The 20,051-nt window shown below is 37.0% G+C and overlaps 1 protein-coding gene and 1 long non-coding RNA gene across 2 annotated transcripts; one reads left to right on the plus strand and one right to left on the minus strand.

The window, feature by feature from the left end:
* Positions 1–556: 556 nt before the first annotated feature.
* LOC135157323 (protein disulfide isomerase CRELD2-like) lies at positions 557–19,204 on the minus strand. Its single transcript, XM_064112495.1, has 5 exons — positions 18,547–19,204; positions 16,054–16,122; positions 6,973–7,061; positions 3,765–4,058; positions 557–2,564 (listed from the first exon to the last, which is right to left on the minus strand). The coding sequence occupies exons 3-5, from the start codon at positions 7,049–7,051 to the stop codon at positions 2,431–2,433; spliced, it is 507 nt and encodes a 168-aa protein (XP_063968565.1). The 5' UTR covers positions 7,052–7,061; positions 16,054–16,122; positions 18,547–19,204; the 3' UTR covers positions 557–2,430.
* Positions 11,065–12,368, plus strand: LOC135157182 (uncharacterized). Its single transcript, XR_010296234.1, has 3 exons — positions 11,065–11,237; positions 11,659–11,778; positions 12,269–12,368. It is a non-coding gene; the product is annotated as an uncharacterized LOC135157182 (long non-coding RNA).
* Positions 19,205–20,051: the final 847 nt, after the last annotated feature.

The raw sequence follows: 20,051 nt of genomic DNA on the forward strand, positions 1-20,051 counted from the left end.
CAGTGAAGTTGCGCGACAGCCGAGGTAAGTCACTGTTTTTGTTCCTTTTAACTTGATTTTCCCCGTTTTTTGGCAATTAATGCCAGGAGGGAATATTAATTTGCATTTCGGTCGCGTTAATTTTCAAAAAGACAAAAGTTTGATTCATTAAAGACAAAAATTGAAGAGCCCATTATCATACTCGCCATACAAACGAAAAACGACGCCATGTGAACGAACCGAAGAAAAAAATGCGATTGTCCACACGCAGGCGCACATGGGTTAATTGCCCTCTCGTGTACGGAAAAAAACAGGTTCGCGACAGTGTCAGGACAAGACGCGGATGCCAATTTTGTTTAATGCTCGCTATTGACCATGGGCGGAAATCCCAGGGGGGACAGGGGGGACGTGTCCCCCTACCAAAAATAGTAGGGGAGACACAATATCAAATGTCCCCCCTACTATTGTTGGTCTTTTATGATGGAGAAAAATGCATCATTCACATTCGAAATAATACATGTATTTTGGACTAAATGACCTTAAATTTTGGGTGAAAACCTTTTCTTTTGTTGTTTTTGCTTGTCAAATTTTCCAGAGTGAATAAAATAAGATAAGGGGAAGACTTGGAAAATAAAAAGGATCTTTCATGTCACTATATAACATTATCGCTCGCGCTTCGCGCTCGCATTGCCTGTTAGGTGATTTTTCAATATGGAGCTCAAATATCAAGTTTGGAAGTCAATATACATTACACATTTTACCTCGGAAATCGAACTTTCATTATTTTGTGTGATTTACAAACTGATTTTTTAAAAGTGCTCTGTAAAAGTGACGGCTTTATGGTCTGAATATTGACATTTTCTACTCGCACTGAGCGCTCGCAAATTTCGATTTATTAGGTACCTATTATTTTTGTGTATTCCATTTAGTTTGAAAAATATCCCTTTTCAAGTCTGATTATCAAAACGTAGCTGATAGCGCTTCTCGCATTTTGATTGGCTATTTATGTATGTCTCAATATTGATTTTCATGACAGTTTATCAAAGATTTTGGCTCCGATTTGCGCTCGCATTAATGGTTTAAAAATATTTTAACTGATGTATTCTATTCATAATTACAAAAGTGCTTGAAATGTCCAGTTTTCAGGCCATAATATCAAATTTATCGCCCTCATTAGGCATTAATAAATAAGATATTAATTTAATGATTAAATTGTCCCTTTTGTTTCATCTCGCGCTTAGCAAGAGGAATAGGAAGATAGTCATCATTTCCATATGACTTGTCCTAAGGATGTCCCGGTCCTATGTCAAAACTCAAATAATAATGAAAAATATCAGCTCTTTATGAAATGCGATCCATATCCACCTCACAATTTTCCTACAAAGTGCTTCAAATATATAGCTGAAATTGACCCTTTTTTCAGATCGGAATATCAAATAGTTTAAGCTCGCGCTTCGCGCTCGCTTTGATTTTTCATGATAAAAGATGTGTAGAATGCCGAGATTCTAGGTCTAAATCTGAAACACGCGCATGTTTATTCATCAGATATTCAACTTGTTCTCTATTTCAATCATTATCCAGTTTCAGATCACAATATAAAAATTTTCTGCTCACGCTTTGTGCTCGCATTATTAATGTAGAAAGATCCCCTATTACTCATCATTTTCATGATTTACAAAACATGAATAGAGTGTCACATTTTTAGGTCTAATTCTCGAATTTTTCTGCTCACATCAATTGTTTAGTTATATAGCTACCCTGTTCACAATTACAAAAATTGATTAAAATTTTCGATTCTTTTTGTATTATTTGATTGTTGAAATATGTAACGTCTTCATGGCTAAGTGCAAGCAGTCAATTCAAATTAAACGTATATGAACATTTTCTGGCTGCATTTTGCACTCGGATTATTAATGTAAGGACCGGGTGTAAGGAAGACCCCCAATTACTCATCCCTTTCATGATTTACAAAACATGAATAGAGTGTCTCGTTCTCGGGTCTAAATCTCAACATTTTTCATCAGTTAACCTCTGCTCGCACCTCGCGTTCGTAGTAATTATTTAGTTGTATATACATCTTTTTCAGGAAAAACATTGCCCAGAATGTTCAAATTTGAGGAAAAAATACATAAATTTTCAAAAAAAAACTTTGCACGCGCTTCGCGCTCGCATTATATAAATAAGGATTATGATATTATATATGTTGATTTAAGAATAAAGCTAAGAAGTGACCATGAGGACTACTCCTTCAATGAAACAAACAAAAATCACCTTCGAGCGGCCGATCGGGAATTAACATAAAATTATGGCTGAAACAAATTTCGGCCCCCCCCCTACTGGCGAAGGCTAGATCCGCCCCTGTTGTCCCGCCTACATTTCAGGACAGATTTCCGCCCATGCTATTGACATAAACTTTTCGTAGGTCGAAACTTTTTCGTAAACTTTTCGTAATTAGAACATACCTCTGCATTCTCTTCCATTTCCGGTATATCCCGTTTTGCACGAGCAGATGAATGACCCAGGAGTGTTGGTACACGTTGCATGCTCATCACAATTGTGTAATTGTAGATCACACTCATTCGAATCTGTATATATTTGTGAAACAAAATACAATTTTGATAATGCTTGATTATGCAAAGACTTCAAGGGTCAGAGGCACAAGTTTTATGTATGATAATGCAAAAACGCAAATCTGTTCGTTAAGTACCTGTTTGATTGAAATATTCTGCTACAGGTTTAGTTACAGAAAATTTTGTGTATTGCTGTCGTTTTACTTCTCAGAAGTATTCATGGTATTTGGACAACTCCCACTTTCTGGAAAATTACAGTACTCCGGTGCAAAAATGTAAAGTCGATTCCTTACAGAGTGTCTTAACTATCTTTGACTATTGCATCTCTCCCCAGCTGAGCCAATTGCTTCTTATCCTTATCTTTACATTATTCTGAACCGAAAACCCTATTACAATCTCAACTCTAACCCTATGCCCTCTGAGATATAAAGACCGGAGCAAATGTCACAGGAGCAATTATTCACATGAGGTAGATTGTTAAAAACCGACTGTTTTAACGATTCACCTGTGAGTATCCACAAATAAAAAAAAACACAGACCAGTATTTAATGGTTTTCAGTAGGCCTACACTTTTACTGGGTCATTGATTTTTAACTGGACCAGTAATATAAACCAAATGGAAACCAGTTCCTCAAACGTATACCAGTTTTATCTAGACTAGTAAAAATCAAGTGAAGACCAATTCTTAAAAATAAATTATATTTTGTTTAATCGGGTCAAAATAACACTTTTCATCGGTCAAATACATTAAGCAGCTTGAAATCAAGAAAACTGCACTCTGATTGGTCAAAGAGACAAAATACCCAACCAAATTCCAACGGTTTCCATGCTGGGGCCCCTCCAAGTTTACAATCATGTGGTAATCTCCTCAAATTACCCTCACTCGTTTTGAAGCCCTATCCAGCCAATTAGAACTCTGGATTTCATGCTACTCCAAAATTTTAGAAATCTCGTCTTGTGACTGTCTTATACAAAATATTTTATACAAAATAAACGACCAATATGAAAGAGAAACCTTTACTATGTCCAATTGTGCGATGATATTGAATTTGACTTGAGGATAGAGTTTAGAGAAAGGGAAATCTCACTATTCACGAGATTTGCAGGGAGGAGGATTCAGCCACTTTGGATTAAGGATTTCATGATTTTCCTATCATAATTTTTTATACCAACATAACATTTTCTTCACAAAGCTAATGTCAATGACTGAGTTACCTTTGCAATGGTATGAAATATTCAAGTACTTAGATCGGACATCGGGGCAAGGAGGTTCTTCTAGTAGATATTCTGCGCCCGTTGACGTGCCTGGTAGGGTGCAAAGATCTACTGCGGCACATCTCGCATTTACCCCCGACACCACATCGACTTCACAACCTGTTAGGCTAGTTGGTGGTGGATTAACTGGACAGCTTGTGGTGTCCGTTCGCCCAAAGACAGCGCTGTCGATAGCAATAGTACCCCCAACACATTCAAGTATTCCTTGTTCATCCATACATATGATCTCAGTCCCTAAGCAAATAAGAAGAAAATAACACAATTCATGAAATATGATAAGCCACACACTCAAAATTAATAAAATATCGTACATTACGTCTCCGTAAGGAAGATTAGCATTTCTCCCACTGGGCTATTTCAGGATTTCATCTGGGTCCCGTATAACACCGGAACCGAATCAGCCGCGAATCCATCCGAATACACGTAGGCTATTTGGGTGATTTCGGGAGTATTCTTCGGAGAGATGCGGGAACATTCGTGGAGGGATTCGACTTTATCCGGGATGGCCAACAATAATTCGGGTCAATTCTTGGCGATTCTGCGTTGAATCAGGGCCTATTCTGGGCTCATTCGTCTCTATTCGGGGAGCCCCGAATAAGAGACGAATAGGTTCTGAAACGACCGAATCCATCCGCATTAGGTCATATTCGGGTAGAATCGGTCCGAATTTTTTCGGGAGAATTAGGGTTTGGTGTAACCCTAGCTTCAGCAAATGATCTAAAAGCCCCCTCACACCTGACCGAATGTAGGCGGACGAAGGGTGACGAATGGGAAAAATGCACGAAATGCATGCGAATTCATATAAAATTTCCGTCAAATCATGCGATCAGTAAACTATTGTCAAATTTTATCAACAAACGGTAAGCGAAGGATAAATATGACACGCGAAGGATATCGATTTTCGATTCACCTCTTTGAGTTAATTGCAGCCGAAGGCGAGCGAAGGGTTGATATAACCCAATAAGACGAACGAACAGTGAGCAATTATTTGATATGGCGTAAGATTAGAAACGAAGACGAGGGAATAGATCGGGCGTTATTGTACGTTTCTGTCATCGTGTTGCTTCGTTAAGGGTTCTTTCGAGATCGGTCCACTTTGGCAAAAACCGCGATGAGGGACTATGCGCGACAATAACCCACGAACGATAAACGAACGATTACCGCAGACTAAATAAGAGATGGGAATTCAAACAGATTACCAACAATTTTTCCATTCGTCCGCAAATTTTTAACATGTTCAAAAGTTCCGCGAGAATTTGAATTATCGCAGCTGTTAGTTCAGAAGGTGTACGAACCCAAACACGAAGGGTAAATATGATTTACTATCAGTTACCATTGAACACGATTTTTAATAGAGTGCCTTTCGCCAGCCATCGCAAGGCATATTTCAGGCAATTCGGTTAGGTGTGAGTTGGCCTTTACGGTTGACGTTCACGATTGATTCTACATGCAATCAATCCTAACAGACGTTATGTTACGAGGATTTTTTGCTTTCCAGCAAACTCATGTTTACGTAACCATTGCAAAACATTGAGGTTCCGTCTTAAATTGACGTTTTTAAAACGTATATTCAACGTCAAAGTTTTGGGCTTGGCGTTTTACGCAAATCACAGGGGTTTTTAAAGTACGTTTTAAAACGTCAGTAAGCTTTACAAAAGGAAACGTCCTTTAAAGGAACGCTTGTAAAACGATATCGAACAAAATGGAATGTCCACACGTCTGCAAGAGGTTTTTCTCAGAAACTTCAACTCCAATGAGATCGAGCAATAGAAATATAAAGAATCGTTACCTATTAACCCCACCCCCTGCACATGTGCCTTTAATTGCATCTTTAATGTTTTAAATGGCGTAATGAGAACATATTTTAGAAAGCCAGTTTTTTAACACAGTTTCTTTATAAATTCAGTTTCATTCCTGTTTAACTTTGTTTTCTAAAATTATTTAAATCTACTTTTTGTTTGGGCGAATTTTACCTTTAAATAAATAGTACTATTTTTAAAATATTAAAAATTAATGTTCTTAAACGCTTTTCTAAACGTTCCCAAGACATCCATTAATGTTTTCCCAGGTCCTTAGAATGGAAGGTAATCGATTTTAGTACAATAATATCCATAGAATACTATTTTTGGCAATTCTATAATTCAAAAATCATTTAACATTGTATGTAAATGCATTATGACCAAAATACAAATATGTCGTTGATAAAAAAGTGTGCCCCCCTTGCGAGTGATGATGATGGTAATGTTGTCGTATATATGAATTATGACCATCATTTTCCTCCCGACTTAGGTTCATTGTCTTTTAATGAAACCATTCCTCAGGCATTGTAAGAAACAGATGTATGGAGAAAGAAAAAATCAAGGATGAAAACAATTTCATGTTTATATATTAAAACAATTATCTTTTAAAAATTATTCCTCCTCGCAAGGAAGCGCGTGGGGTGTGTCTCGGTTATTTTTACAACCTTTTTAAAATCACTTCCTTTTTGTTCATGGCCGTCCGCAAACGGAGGGGGTAGGGGCAGTTACTGTAGCCCCCCCCCCCCCCCTCCCAGAGATTTTGAAAAGTTGCATTTTCTTTCCAGAAAATTCACCAAAAAGTATCCACGGAATCATTTATCTTCAGTTTTCAAAATGCAAAATTGCCCTCAATGACAAGCTTGGTTGGTTCGTTCCCTCGTTTTCGATCTTTTTTTTTCTTTGTTTTATAATATTTTATGCATGCTCCTATCCCAGCATAAAATTTATGCGTACTGCCAATTTTCGTTTGTATACTTTATCCCGGTTTTTACGTAAAATGAGCGGAGAAGATATAAAAGTAATGAGAACTGATGAGAACTTAAATTTAAAGTTTATAAAAAGGAAGCAACCCTGAAAATCGACAAGAGTCCTCAAAATTGTTAATTTTAAGGTCAATTTTCAAAAATTCCTAGCTCGCATTATTGATCTGGTACCTATACTTATAGCAATAAAGCTATATATTTCCAAACTTCAGTCTTAAGGACTTAAAAACAAGCCCCCCCCCCCCTCCCCCACTGGAGTACAGATGTACGGCATATAGGTCCCACAAGACTGAACCCCCAAAATACATTTATCGAGTCAAACGATGATTTGTTTTCCCTCACAATAAAAAAGCGACGTTTACTTACTTTGATCACTAAAACTTGGAGATACTGCTTGACTGAAGAAAAACATCAAGCAGAATAAAGTCCTCACTAAGAACTCCATTGCTGTGCGCCTAGATGAAAAAATAAAAAATAAATTATCAAGAAGTGTATGAGAAAGACTTGGCATCCAATTGTTCTTCTAATTTACTATCATACCCAGTTCAGTTGTTGTGTGTCCGGATAGGTTGTGTGCCGGACAATCAATTTTAAACAGCCATTTGGAAAAGTTAACAGGAAAAGTTCCATCAATTTTTAGTATAAACTGTTCAGCAATATTATCAAGAACAAAACTGTTGAAAGGTTACAAGTATTGAATTTATATTTTTTGTGAAATCCAAAACCAAAAAGGCTTCAAAATTGTCCGGATAACCCCACCCCATCAATATTTTATGAAATAAATGAATCCATATTTTGGACAGTGAAAAGTTTGAGCCTAGTAACTGTTTTCCTTTCCCTCCTTTGATAAGATTTATTTTCCATGACGTTACACTTTACCGTGAGCTTACTTTTACTTGACCAACATCGTTTACACTGCGAGCGTAAAGATAAAGAAAATCGACAAGAGAATGGAACTACAAGCGATATATCACTTTCTATGTCTCGCATGACAATCACGGCCATTTGCAGCGGGGGGGGGGGCAGTTGCCCCCACTCCCCCCCCCCCCCCGAAATTTTGAAAACTGACGTTATTTTACTGAAAATTGTCACAAAATTCACCAAAAGTATGCACGAAATCTTTTAATTTCACTTTACAAAATGCACAAACGCCCAGGCTAACGAAAGCTCGGTCGCTCCCTCGCTTTCAATTAAAAAAAGTTTACGCGTCCTGCCCCCAAGCAAATTATTTTTGCGTACGGTCATGATGACAATAATACATATCAATTCGCGTCAATAAGTATTGCTACCTCACAATACATGTCATTTTGTGCTATTTATATTTCTTTACCATTTAAGCATGTCAGCTAGTAGCCTCTTATAATATACAAACATACCATTACGCTCGAGGACCTGGCTAAAACTACAGTATTCACATGGAAGTGACATCAAATGACATCAAGGGACATCAATAGCCTACTACCAATATTATCAATAGAGAACTTTTTTAGTACTATGAATTAAATTTCTGCGGCTTGGCATTGTTCAAAACTCATCTACATCTGACAAAGGAAATTCAACTGGTGGGGTCGACAATCTATTTTTCTGACGGTCAATCGGATCGGGGTCGCCCTAGCCACTAACCGGTCTGGTCAAGTGGTTAAGGCACCGGCATTCTTAGCTAGGGGCCTGGGTTCGATTTCCGGTAGAGTACTTTTTTCAGCCTCACCAATATTTCCAAAGTGTAGATGGCTCTGGAGAATCTTGATTTGATTAAGCTACGCCTACCATTGTCATGATTGTTCTCTTCATTCGTTCTTTTCACAACATTTAAAAACAAGAGTTGCCAAAGCTGTTGTACATGTATAATTTATAAAATATAATATATAATTATATACATAATAATTTGAACGAAAATGTCGAGACAAATTGCTTGGTTATGGTATTCTTACACTTCTGACTGGCTTTATCATACATGAGCGAACACGAAATCAAAGACGACGGATACTGGCGACGCCATTATATCAGGCTCTCAGAAAATATAGTGGGAATTATTTATCCGTGATTGTTCTGGCAATTCCCATTATGCTTTCGAAGGAAACGCCTGATATATTTGCTTTTATATCCTATTTTCGATGAATTAGAACCATAGTCTGTGCGCTGAGCATGCAGATTCCAGTTACTTATTTTTCCAATGCCACCGCGCTTTAATAGCGAAACGCGGATTAGTGCCTGCGCAGACGAAATTACGGGACTTGCCCAGGAGAGACAGCTTTTAACAGTAATTGACCAAAAACGAGTTTAACAACATCAACTTTGAATATTTTTCCAAACCGCTCGCTCGTTACACTTTCTCGCGAAATATAAAGCCTAGATATATATGTTACCATAATCAGAAATCACTTAAAAAAGGCTTTGCTCTACTTACTCAATTTCGCACCGCCGCCCTTCTACCGCGATCATTTGAAGACAAAAATAAGCCCTCATTGACATTCATGAGCATGAAGATATTCATAATCCGGCCTTTTCATTGGCTAAGAGCGTCATTAATACGCGATTTCCCCGATTCTTTGTCATCGATACCAGTGGTATCGTGTTACAGAATTAATTATTCATTTGACCTCATTACGTCATCTAATTTATTCATTATGAAACTTTTCTTTCCACACAAAAATGGACCTACGAACACTCCGGTGAGTATGTATAAATTGATATAACCACATTAATTCTGTGGACTATTTACACATTTCACACTGTATTTTGTGATCTCAGGTTATTTCTTTAACTAATTAGAGAGTTTGCTATCATTCTTCTGTTAAAGAAAAGCAGAATTTGGTCTTTGAAATTGAAGTTAGATTGTCATCGTCGCCCGGCCCAGTGCAGCCTGTATGTTGCTTTTCAGTGGTTATGCCGCTGTGTCAACCACATGTATTTTGTACGGGCTCCTAGCCGGCAGGGCATCGAGAGAAAATCGGGCCGGGAGCCCACGATTGATTAAAACAAGAAGAATGAAGCTTCTTTTTGTACACTGTATAACGTTAGATCTAGAGGGAGATCTGCATCTATCTTCAGTAGATCGAGACTCAGTCAGGAATACTGTGAAGCGGAGTGTGGAAGAAGATATGCCTGTCATTGTGTCAATCCTCACTAGATTCTCGTCAGTTTCAGATATCAAATTTATTTTGCATAACTTCAGGCTTCTGCATTTAGCCCCCACCCATTTTAATTCTTATTGTAATTTATATAGTTAGACTCGGTATTAGAAATAACATGCTGCTCTGCATGTTTGTCTCACTCTTATTATCAATAGATCAAGATCTAATTTCTGGTTAACAGAGCCTAGTCTTTCTTCTTAATTTTACTTTATCAGTTTATGTTACTTTACTTTTATCCATCGATGCAAGTTGTAGGTAGATCTGGGCCTACCTAATTCAAATCTAGTCATCTAACTTATTAGACATGTACCCCCAGGGCTTAGGATCTAGGTCTATAATTTTAGGCCTAGATGTAGGTCTGGGCCTAAACGACTACATTTACATGTACGAGTATGACTATGACTGTCGGTAACCCAGGGAGCTCCCGCCCGCGCAGCGGGAGCTCCCTGGGTTAGACTGTCGGTGGACCAAGGACTAGATCTAAAGTGAATGATAGATCTACTCTCGGTCAATAATGGCAATGAAGGTTTAGCCAGGAAAAAAACCAGACATCAAAAATTTCTAAATCGATATACATCTAGGTAAAGTCACCGAAGGGTTAGCTTTACATTCTAGGTCTAGATAGATCGAGAGTCTATCGATAGTCTAGATCTAGACCTTATTTAGATACATGATTCATGAATGCTGTCACGCAGCACTGATTCTGGTTGGACTAGATCTATACTTTCTTACAAATAGATCTAGACCTAGTGCATGATAATATGAAATTATGTTGTTAAAATCAAATGAACTAAGATTCGTAATAAAAAGATGCAGATTTTTTTTTTTTTTTTTTTTTTTTTTTTGGGGGGGGGGCAGACATGTGAAAAAAAAATAGAGAAACCTGAAATTCAGAAAGTGAGGGCCCGAACCTACCAATATTGCCTAAGGCTGTTTTTTGCATTTTCTAAAGTAAAATTGAAGGATTTCATGCAATTCTTTTTTTTTATGAAGGTTTTCACATTTCAGCTCCCACCCAAACCCCTCCCCCTACACTGTTAGAAAATTTATTCTTAAAATAAAAGAAGTTCCTGCAGCAGAGTCTCGAGAACACCTGTAATTTTACCAGATTGCATAATCTTACATTATATCATGTAAAATTACAGGAAATTGGTATTTGGTGTATGGAACCTTACAAATTTCCTTAAATAAAACACCATTTTCCTCTTTTTAAACAGTCCTGTTCTGTAGAAAACTTCCTGTTTTATGAATTTACAGAATGATTCTGTTATTGCTTTCTGCAATTTCTTGTTTTTTTTCTGTAAAATCAGGTTTTTGTTAACAGTGTACATACGGCCATGAAAGAGATCACTTGACACTTATTGTTCTCTCTTTTCTTTCACAAACAGGTTGAGTTTGAAGAACAGGAAAAACAGTAGACTGTAGAGGTCTACCCGGTATCTATGGTTAAACATGATGATCATAAGTGCATGTATCATTTTGCAGATTCTCATCCAGGTATAAAAGTTAAACTAACCCATACAAAATTACAGATACATTACATGCATTGAAATGAATGTTAACCAAGCATGTTTACATTAAATAAAAATAACCTGAGCCACTGCTAAGAGGTAGGATCTATACTGAATATACACTTCTTATATATACAGGCTCTCGACTCTCTCGAGTCTAAAATAGAACCAATGCCAAAAGTTATGTACCTTGGGCAAATTTATAAAATAAGGTCATGTCCTTGATCTATTTAATATTTAAATGGCCTTTTTATTTCCTATTTGTTTATAAACAAAGCAATATTTATTTTTCATGTTTTATATTTTATAAAATTCATTTTATTCATTCTTTAGTGTGATATTCATATTTCATATTTGTAGATTTACATTTTTTTTTAAATCTTATTATTTTACATTTTGTCCAATAGGATGATGCAGCTCTACAATTTCCATGGAGGTGATTGATGATGATAAACAATTGGTAAAGTAGGCCTAATAGAACAGTGATAGGACCACAAAGAGAAATACAACCTACAGCAGTTATATGAGTGAGTTAATAAGTGATTATTTTTAGTAATGGGGGGTTTTCACAATATTTTTAGGCAACAAATAGACCTGCCTTTGAAAAAAACATTTCAATTCTGTTTTTAGGTTATAGATAGGTGTCGTTTTTATTCGCAGATCAAAATATTCTGTGCAACAAAACATATCATCATTAATTCTGACTATTATATATAATTTATATATGTTAATTCATATATTCATATTCATGGGAAATCTCTGACATTTTTTTTTATAGAGTACATGTAGTTATAATGGAGAGTGGTATGCAAACTGCATAGAACAGGTTTAAGTGATATGCTTTGTAGAAGTACAAGTTTATGATTAGTAGAAGTAAGATTTCCTATGTTATGTGATGAAGAAATTTATATACCGGTATGTATAGTCTTACTTTTCTTGAAACATTTATGTTTTACAAATCATGACAATTTTAATTTAAATTCATTGATTTTCTTTCCCTATTTTTTCAATCTGCAGGACTGGTGTAACAGATGTTTTCATTCAAGAAATCCAACAAATTGAAGAGTGACTTAGCTTAGGAAGCACTTGATAAAGATGGAAAAGGTTTTTTTTTTTCAAGTCCAATTGTTTTTGTTTAATTATCATCACAACCCCAAATTCATGAAGTATGACATTTCCTGTCGATTTTCATTAAAACTGATTGCAAAAGGAAAAGCTATAAACATACAAATAGGAACGGCGAAGTGAAGTTGAAAGTGGGGGGGGGGGGGGCACAGGTAAAATGCTGTATTATGTGAAATTTTAAAGAAGTTGCGAGAGAGCAAAATTTTGACATTTTTAAAAAGAAAATCCAATTTTGTGATAGATTTCGACAAAATATTCAGAATGATATATTCCACCCTTTTTTTGGGGGGTGCAAGAGTCCTTCAAGCCCGACCCCCCCCCCTCCATCTGTAGTGTACGAAACTGCTTATCTACCCCCACTCACATGAATTATTAAACTTAATGCACAAAGGATTTCCTTATTGTTTTCTTGTTTCAAAGGGCACTCGTCATGGTGACCATAAAACGGGTCCTTCTCAGGTGAAAGGGGCACAGAACAAATTCTTTAGGAGCACTTTTCTTGGGTAAAAGGGGGCAGTTATTCGAGAAAGGGCACTTACAAGAAGGCGAGGGGGCACTTTTTAACACTTAAAACGGGCCCTCAGATGAAAGGGCACAGAACACGTTCGGGGGGCATTTTTTGGTAAAAATTTGCATACAAGGAAGAGCACTTGGTAACACCTAAAACAGGTTCTCGTCAGGTGAAAGGGACACAGTACACGTTCGTGAGGGGGCATTTTTCTTACATAAAATTAAAGGCACTTTTTAGTGCTTCAAAAAGTAGGGGGAACTGTGCCCCCCAGGATCGCTGCCCCTGCATACAAAAAACAATTTCGTTCGATTCAAAGTATTAACATACGCTTAAGAAAAAAAGTAAGGCTAAATCCTCTGATAATGTGATATTTTTTCTGGCTATTAATAAAATTCACAACTAACCAGAAAATGCCTTCATGTCTTTCATTTGTATTCATATAGTATTTGTACAGAGCTAAAATGAAAGGGATTTGGAATTGGCAAAATTCAAATGAGATGGAGATCGAGAGAGAGAAAGAGTGATGAGAAGGGGGTTGAAAAGAGAGGAGAAAGAAATGGAGGGGCCCATATGAAGATATAATTTAGAGGGGGGGGTAAGAGAGCACGAATGGTGGGAAGTAGGAACAAAGGGATGGAAGAGAAATAAGACGAGATTTATGGAAACCAGGAGACAGATAACAAGTGGGAAAAGAAGAAGGAAATATATGTAGGAGAAAGGCGGCACCAAAATAACGTGAGTGGGAAAATTATTAAATGGAAAAACAGAGCAAGAAATGCTGGAGAATAGAGGGGACAGGAAACGTATTAAACATGATAAACTGAGGCCCGTTTCATCATGAGTTACAAGTATGGTAATTATGATTGGTTATAGCCGTTACCATCGTAGTTAACTACGATGGTAACTGCTATAACCAATCATAATCTAGGTTACCACGGTAATCACAATAACAGCGATGTTTAAATAGCTGTAATTCATTATGAAACGGACGCCAGATGAAGAAAACAGGCACGGGGATCCATGAGGGGACCGGCCCCTTACGTATTATACCTTGAACAAAAGATTTTTTTTTTGCTTTTCGAAATTTGTAACAAGAAATGTACTCTATTAGTGGTGACAGTTATTTTTTTCAGTAACCATACTCAACCAGTGAAAATTACCATCAAATTGTAATAACCATGTTCTGCCCCCACCCGCCCCCGCCCCCCCCCCCCCTAGAAAAAAAAAGAAAACAATTAAGACTTTTGGGTCAGTGCAACAGCCCCCTTTGATCCGTTCGGCGGCCTCTGCCGGCTATTTAGAGTCTAGATTCAAATCAATTATTTTATTTTCCACTTTCAATTTCATATTTACAATTATGATACAATTGACAAGTAACATATAATCACAATTGAAGTACATACAAAAATTGACAACATTATAAAATTACAATAGACAATTATCAAATCGAAATATAAATGATTGAAAGGGAGGGAGGGCCAACTGAAAAGCAGAGCTTGTATAATGTAGGCCCCCTAATGTTGATTAATTAATATTGATTCTTTACATTTGTTAAAAACTAAGATTGCTGTATACATATCTTAACATGTGACAATTTGGGGATGGCAAAAGCACTTGAGACCTCTTTAACTAATCACGACTTGAAGACTACTCTTTTCATCTTCCCTTTATAGGCCTATAAGACACAATACAAACAATGCTTTGTTTTTAAGTGATATCGATTGTGATATCGATACTTTATTGAGCGCAATGTATCGTCTCAGATTTGCGCTTGCTTGATTCGCTGAATCCTTCGCGTCACGAGCGCGTAACAAAATGAATACATTAATGAATTTGCCAAGTTGACCTTTGTCATTGCGCTGATGTGCGTATTGTCTAATACACGTACAAAACCACAGTCGACGAGGGAGCATCGTACGAAATTAATATTAATGAGGGCTTATTTTAGCTTCTAATGGATTAAACAAAATGGCGGTAGCTTCGGGGGCATAACATATACCTTCATTGAGCACCCCGTAAAATGGGCGACAACATTTTTTTTTTTCTTTTTTTTTTCTATTTACACCCTCCAAAAGCATGGTATATGTCTAAAAATTGCCCTATGTAAATCTGACACATTCATTATTATCATTGTCATTCCTTTCATTCCCCGTCTTCTTTTTCTTCTCCTTCTTCTTATTGGTTGGTTGGTTCATTTATTTCTTCTTTCACAACATTTGTACATAATATTAGTCAACAATATCATTACGCGTGGCATATAAAGTGCAGTTGCCTGTCTAGTATCATAACTGTGAACTTGATTGTTCTTTCTAAACATTTGCACTAATGCATTCGGAAGTGTACCACTTTCATTATCATACATGAGTAAACCTAACTGTAGAAGATAGATATCTTCTACCTTTAATAGTTTATTACTACAGAACAAAACATTAGTGTGTGCACGGTAATCTGCTTTGAATTCTTATCACCCTTCTTTGAGCACGAGTGACAAGTATCTTTTCAAGTTGTGTTTTTAGAGACTTACCCCAAGCCAAAACTCCGTAATGAAGATTAGGAAAAATTAGAGTTGAATACAAAATAAGCAAAATATATTGTGGGACAAAATGTCTTGATTTACACATTACACCAGCATTTCTAGACAAAACTTTACAAATATTATTGCAGTGATATTTTCAACTTAAATTCTCATCAATGTGTAAACCAAGAAACTTAGAAGTTACTCAATGTTAGTGTTATCAAAAAGTAAATACCCAGGTAAGTATTTTAGGGTATTACTTCTTCTTCTTCTCTTTCTTCTTCTTCTACTTCTTCTTCTTTTGGTTTGGTTTGGTTTTATTTACAGTATGAAAATCACAACAAAATACATTGCACGAGAAATAAGATAAAATATATTTTTTTTTATAAACACTTAAAAAGATACGGATGGATCACTCTATTCAGAGCCGTTGATCTAATGGCTCCGTTCTACCTAGAGGTCCAGGTCTTCTTCTTCTTCTTCTTCTTGTTCTCCTCCTCCTTATTCTACTTCCTATATACATTCTCTTCCTCCACTTGACTGAAACCAGTCATAAGAAGAGTATACTGTTTGACTTTATGATGAATGCCACAAAGGATGGAAATAAGAAAAAGCAAGCTTAATATTAGATAAGTTTTGAAACATACATACCAACTTATCTTCTAAAAATGGTCCTGTTCTGAACGAAAGTCTGCGGAGACTTCAAATGAATCTTCCCTCCTGTAAACATGGTAAACAGCCGTTTAAAATTCCTTGGTCACTCAACCGAAAATGATATTCCTGGCTTTGATAGAATTTGAATAAACCAGAGTCTGAGAAAATGTCAAATAAATCTTCTTTTGTAATCATGCATCTAACAAAAATGCAGGGATTAAAATTATCCTACCCCCCCCCAAAAAAAAAAACCTGACGGTCTAAAATTATAAAGGAATTGGAAAGTAGTTTTTCCAGCGAGAAACATGTTAAATCTGAATCTCCCAATGGGCAAACATTGTCCCCCAAATTAATGTCCACTTTATGATCTTGAATGGCATAGAGATTCTACTGTCGTGTTTTTGTGTTGCATTGCAATTTATGATCATTCTGAATTCTTTTTCGAACTTTGTTCTCATTGTTTGTTGTCATAATACTAATGACAATGATAGAATGATAACAACAACATGAATAATAATAATAATAATAGGCCTCGTACAGTAGTAGTAGTAGTAGTAGTAGTAGTAGTAGTAGTAGTAGTAGTAGCAATAGCAGCAGCTTACGAACAGCTTTATGAAACACCAACTAGAATTGAAAATAACACACCCAAACCACACCCACATTCTCTCCTTTTTCTTTTCCTACCTCCTCCTTCATCGTCTTCTTCTTCTTTTTCTTCTTCTTCGCCTCCTCCTCCCCCTCCTCCTCCTCCTCCTCCTTCTTCTTCTTCTTCTTCTTCTCTTCTTCCTCTTCTCTTCTTCTTCTTTTTCTTCTTCTTCTTCTTCTTCTTCTGCTTCTTCCTTCTTCGTCGTCCAACATAAAATAACATAAATCACTACAGGCTGAACCTATATATAAAGTGAATGCTGCACGATCACGAAGGGAGAAATAAAATAGAAAAATAAGCCTGATTTTAAATACTTCTCATGTTTTCATCTATAGTTTTTATCTGAAAGAAGTTTGAATTGACTATTGTAAACGTTCCAATGGCGGATCCAGGCGGGATGCTAGGGCCACACGCCCCTGATAACTGCCCATTAACATACATATTGAATGTACCTTAATTTTAGAAAATTGTCCCCTGCATACGGCCCCCTCTATTTTCAAATTTGTTATTTGTCCCTCCTTTATTATAAAATCCTGGATCTATAGCTGCCACTACACTAGACAAAAAAAATGCGGTGATTACTAAACATATAAACAGAACTACTAAGCTGTCAGGGAATATGGGGGAAAGAATGTCTTTTTGTAAAATGAACACCCTCCCTTAATGCTAATTCCTGCACCCAACCTGAACAAAATTCATAGAATATTGTTTTTCTCTCTCTCTCTCTCTCTCTCTCCACAAGAGACATTATAAATCTAATTTTCACAGATGAAACGAATGACTGCCCTCTTTATCCTTTTGAATGATATTAAATAAAGAGATGCCTCGATATGACTGAATGGTTTTTAGTGGTTTTATTTATTCTATAGGGATTTTTTTTTGGGGGGGCACCGTGACAGAGGTAATAATGGCAGAGGCAATAATGGCAGAGGTAAAAATAAGCAGAGGTAAACAGGGGTGACGCCTTTTCCATGGGGGGGGGGGTGGAGGCCCTGATTACCGACAAATATCTGTACCCATCACCGACGTCCCCATTCTCCTCAGTCGCGTTTTCTTCCGTCATTTCCAGGGGCCGACAGATCCAGCTTTTATCAATTATTTTAAATAGGAGGGATGGAAAACTATTTCATACACATTTTCCCCGTCGCGGCCGCCAATATCTGATTTTTTTTAATTTATATATTTAATAGGCGTTAGTCCTAATTACATTTTCATGTGGATGATAAATTGCTCAACCACAAAGTGAATGAAACAATTGGAATGACGGGGGCAGAAGCAGAGGATGAGAAAAGGGGGCATTTTGTCTCATTTGATATTGAGAGCCATTTGCAGGACATTCAAGAAAGTAAAAAAGGCGAATTTGGAGAGCTGCTAAAAAAGGCAGTTAAGTCAGCCATGGAGGCATCTATACCTGCTATCATTACAGCAGTGAAGGATGTGTGCCTCTCTGCTGTAAAGGAGGTGGTGAACCCACACCTCCTCCGTCTACAATACAGGGACGATGACTTAGACCAGCAAATAAGGAGAGACAATCTTCGTTTCTGCGGTATTAAGGAATGTGAAGAGGGAGAGGAGGGTGAAGACGAAGAGAGTGAGGAGATACTCCACAACAAAGTGTTAGCAGTGGCAGAGAAAGCTGGAGTAAAGCTGAAAGCAGAGGACCTGTCTTCATATCACCGCATCGGCAAGAAGTCTAGAGGAAAGGAGCGACAGATTCTGGCGCGCTTTACTCTGAGGAGGAAGAGAGATGCGTTGTATGCTGGTCGATTCAAGTTGAAAGGCATTGAGAGTTTAGGAAATTGGCTATACAATCTCCTAATATTTATATAAAAGTTAGGTCCTACCTTAATTCTTGCTCGCCAGAAGATAGAATGGGGTCCAGCCGCTCAGATAAATTGCACAAATCCGTGAATAGAAATATATACACTTCACAATTTCAAATAGATTAGAAAAAAGGACAGATGTCACAAAATGACTCGCGAAGTAATGAGCTCATTAAATATGCAGAGTGAATATAGACTTCGAAGGAGTGGAAATGACGGTAAGAAGTAAGAATTGGAAAATGTAGAGAGATAAGTATAAGTTGATCCTCCACAAGATTTGAGTCGATCCTCACTAGCAGCTGGATGAGATGGTCACATATGGAAAACTAGCGGACAGAAGGTCCTCGCTGCACGCGCGCACCCTTATAACACGCAGAATTCCCTTGCATCATACCCTTTTTTCACAAACAAATGTGTATCAAGGACAAGTGTTGATTCATATAGAATTTCCGCCCCCCTGAAATGAATGTTAACAACTTCTTCTATCAGATGACCATAATTTTTTTTTAATTCAATTGGTGGGAAATGTGGCACTTTATTACATTAAAATCACTCAAAACCATCCATAGTCAGGGATATGTATTGGGATAATGGGTTTGGGGGACATTTTTATAGTACCCGGGTGGATTATATCCGTCGTCACATCGGTGGGTGATGGTATCAAGAATTTCCGCCCAGATGATAATAAAGGGCACATTAATTGTAAGGCAAATACTCATTAAAGAACCACGGAGATTGGTTAATAAGGAAATAGTGCACTTTTATCATCAAATCAGAGGAGATTTTCTTTGTGATAGTGATGTCCGAAGAGCAATCCTACACTCGACGTGCATTCAACATATAGGGCTGGACAGAGTTTATGTGTACGTCGGTGTGTTGTTCGAGTCACAGCGGTTTTCTAGCTCTTTCCATTGCAGTGCTGAACATTTTATTAGGTATGTATAAATATATATACATTGTCAGTCCGAACTATAGATATAAATATATCAGATACCGTTATTTTTGCCAACAAAAATCAATTTTATTCTCTGAAAGTTGGATATGTCTCTGAAAACTGTGACGGGTCAATTATGTATACGAGGGGTGCATCCTAGCTTACCACTGCATAGGTAAGTCTGAAAATTAAGTTTTGCTTATTCCTTTCACTTTATAATTATGTTTTAAATGTTCAAACAACAATAATTTATGAAATCGACACAAAATATTGTGAATCAACGCTGAAACATTATTTGTGTATACATTTTATCCCTCTGTAATGCTATCTCCCCCATAAAGCCACAATGGAACATTCTGCACCGCTAGTCATACGATGATCGCGAGGTCTGCAAACGTCGTCTGCTATGTTTTTACATGTCCGCTACACTGTATGCAAGTTTTCGATATGCATGAGTGGTCAGGACGAAGGCAGAGAGTAGAGTGATGATGTGGTAGAGAAAACAAGTTGTTTTTACCAACATCAGAAAAGATGAGACAAAGAAATAAGCGCCAAAAAGGGGGCAAAACACAGTTGAGAAGAACAAAGAGGA

Source organism: Lytechinus pictus, chromosome 17, assembly GCF_037042905.1.
Source record: "Lytechinus pictus isolate F3 Inbred chromosome 17, Lp3.0, whole genome shotgun sequence".
In the NCBI taxonomy this organism is placed as follows: Eukaryota; Metazoa; Echinodermata; class Echinoidea; order Temnopleuroida; family Toxopneustidae; genus Lytechinus; species Lytechinus pictus.

What these genes read in the sequence shown, in the direction of transcription:
- LOC135157323 (XM_064112495.1), bottom strand. Translation starts at nt 7,051, where the DNA reads ATGGAGTTCTTAGTGAGGACTTTATTCTGCTTGATGTTTTTCTTCAGT. An exon ending in TCCAAGTTTTAGTGATCAAA is followed by an intron (nt 4,059 to 6,972) that starts GTAAGTAAACGT and finishes TTATTTGCTTAG; the next exon opens with GGACTGAGATCATATGTATG. An exon ending in TATTTCATACCATTGCAAAG is followed by an intron (nt 2,565 to 3,764) that starts GTAACTCAGTCA and finishes AAATATATACAG; the next exon opens with ATTCGAATGAGTGTGATCTA.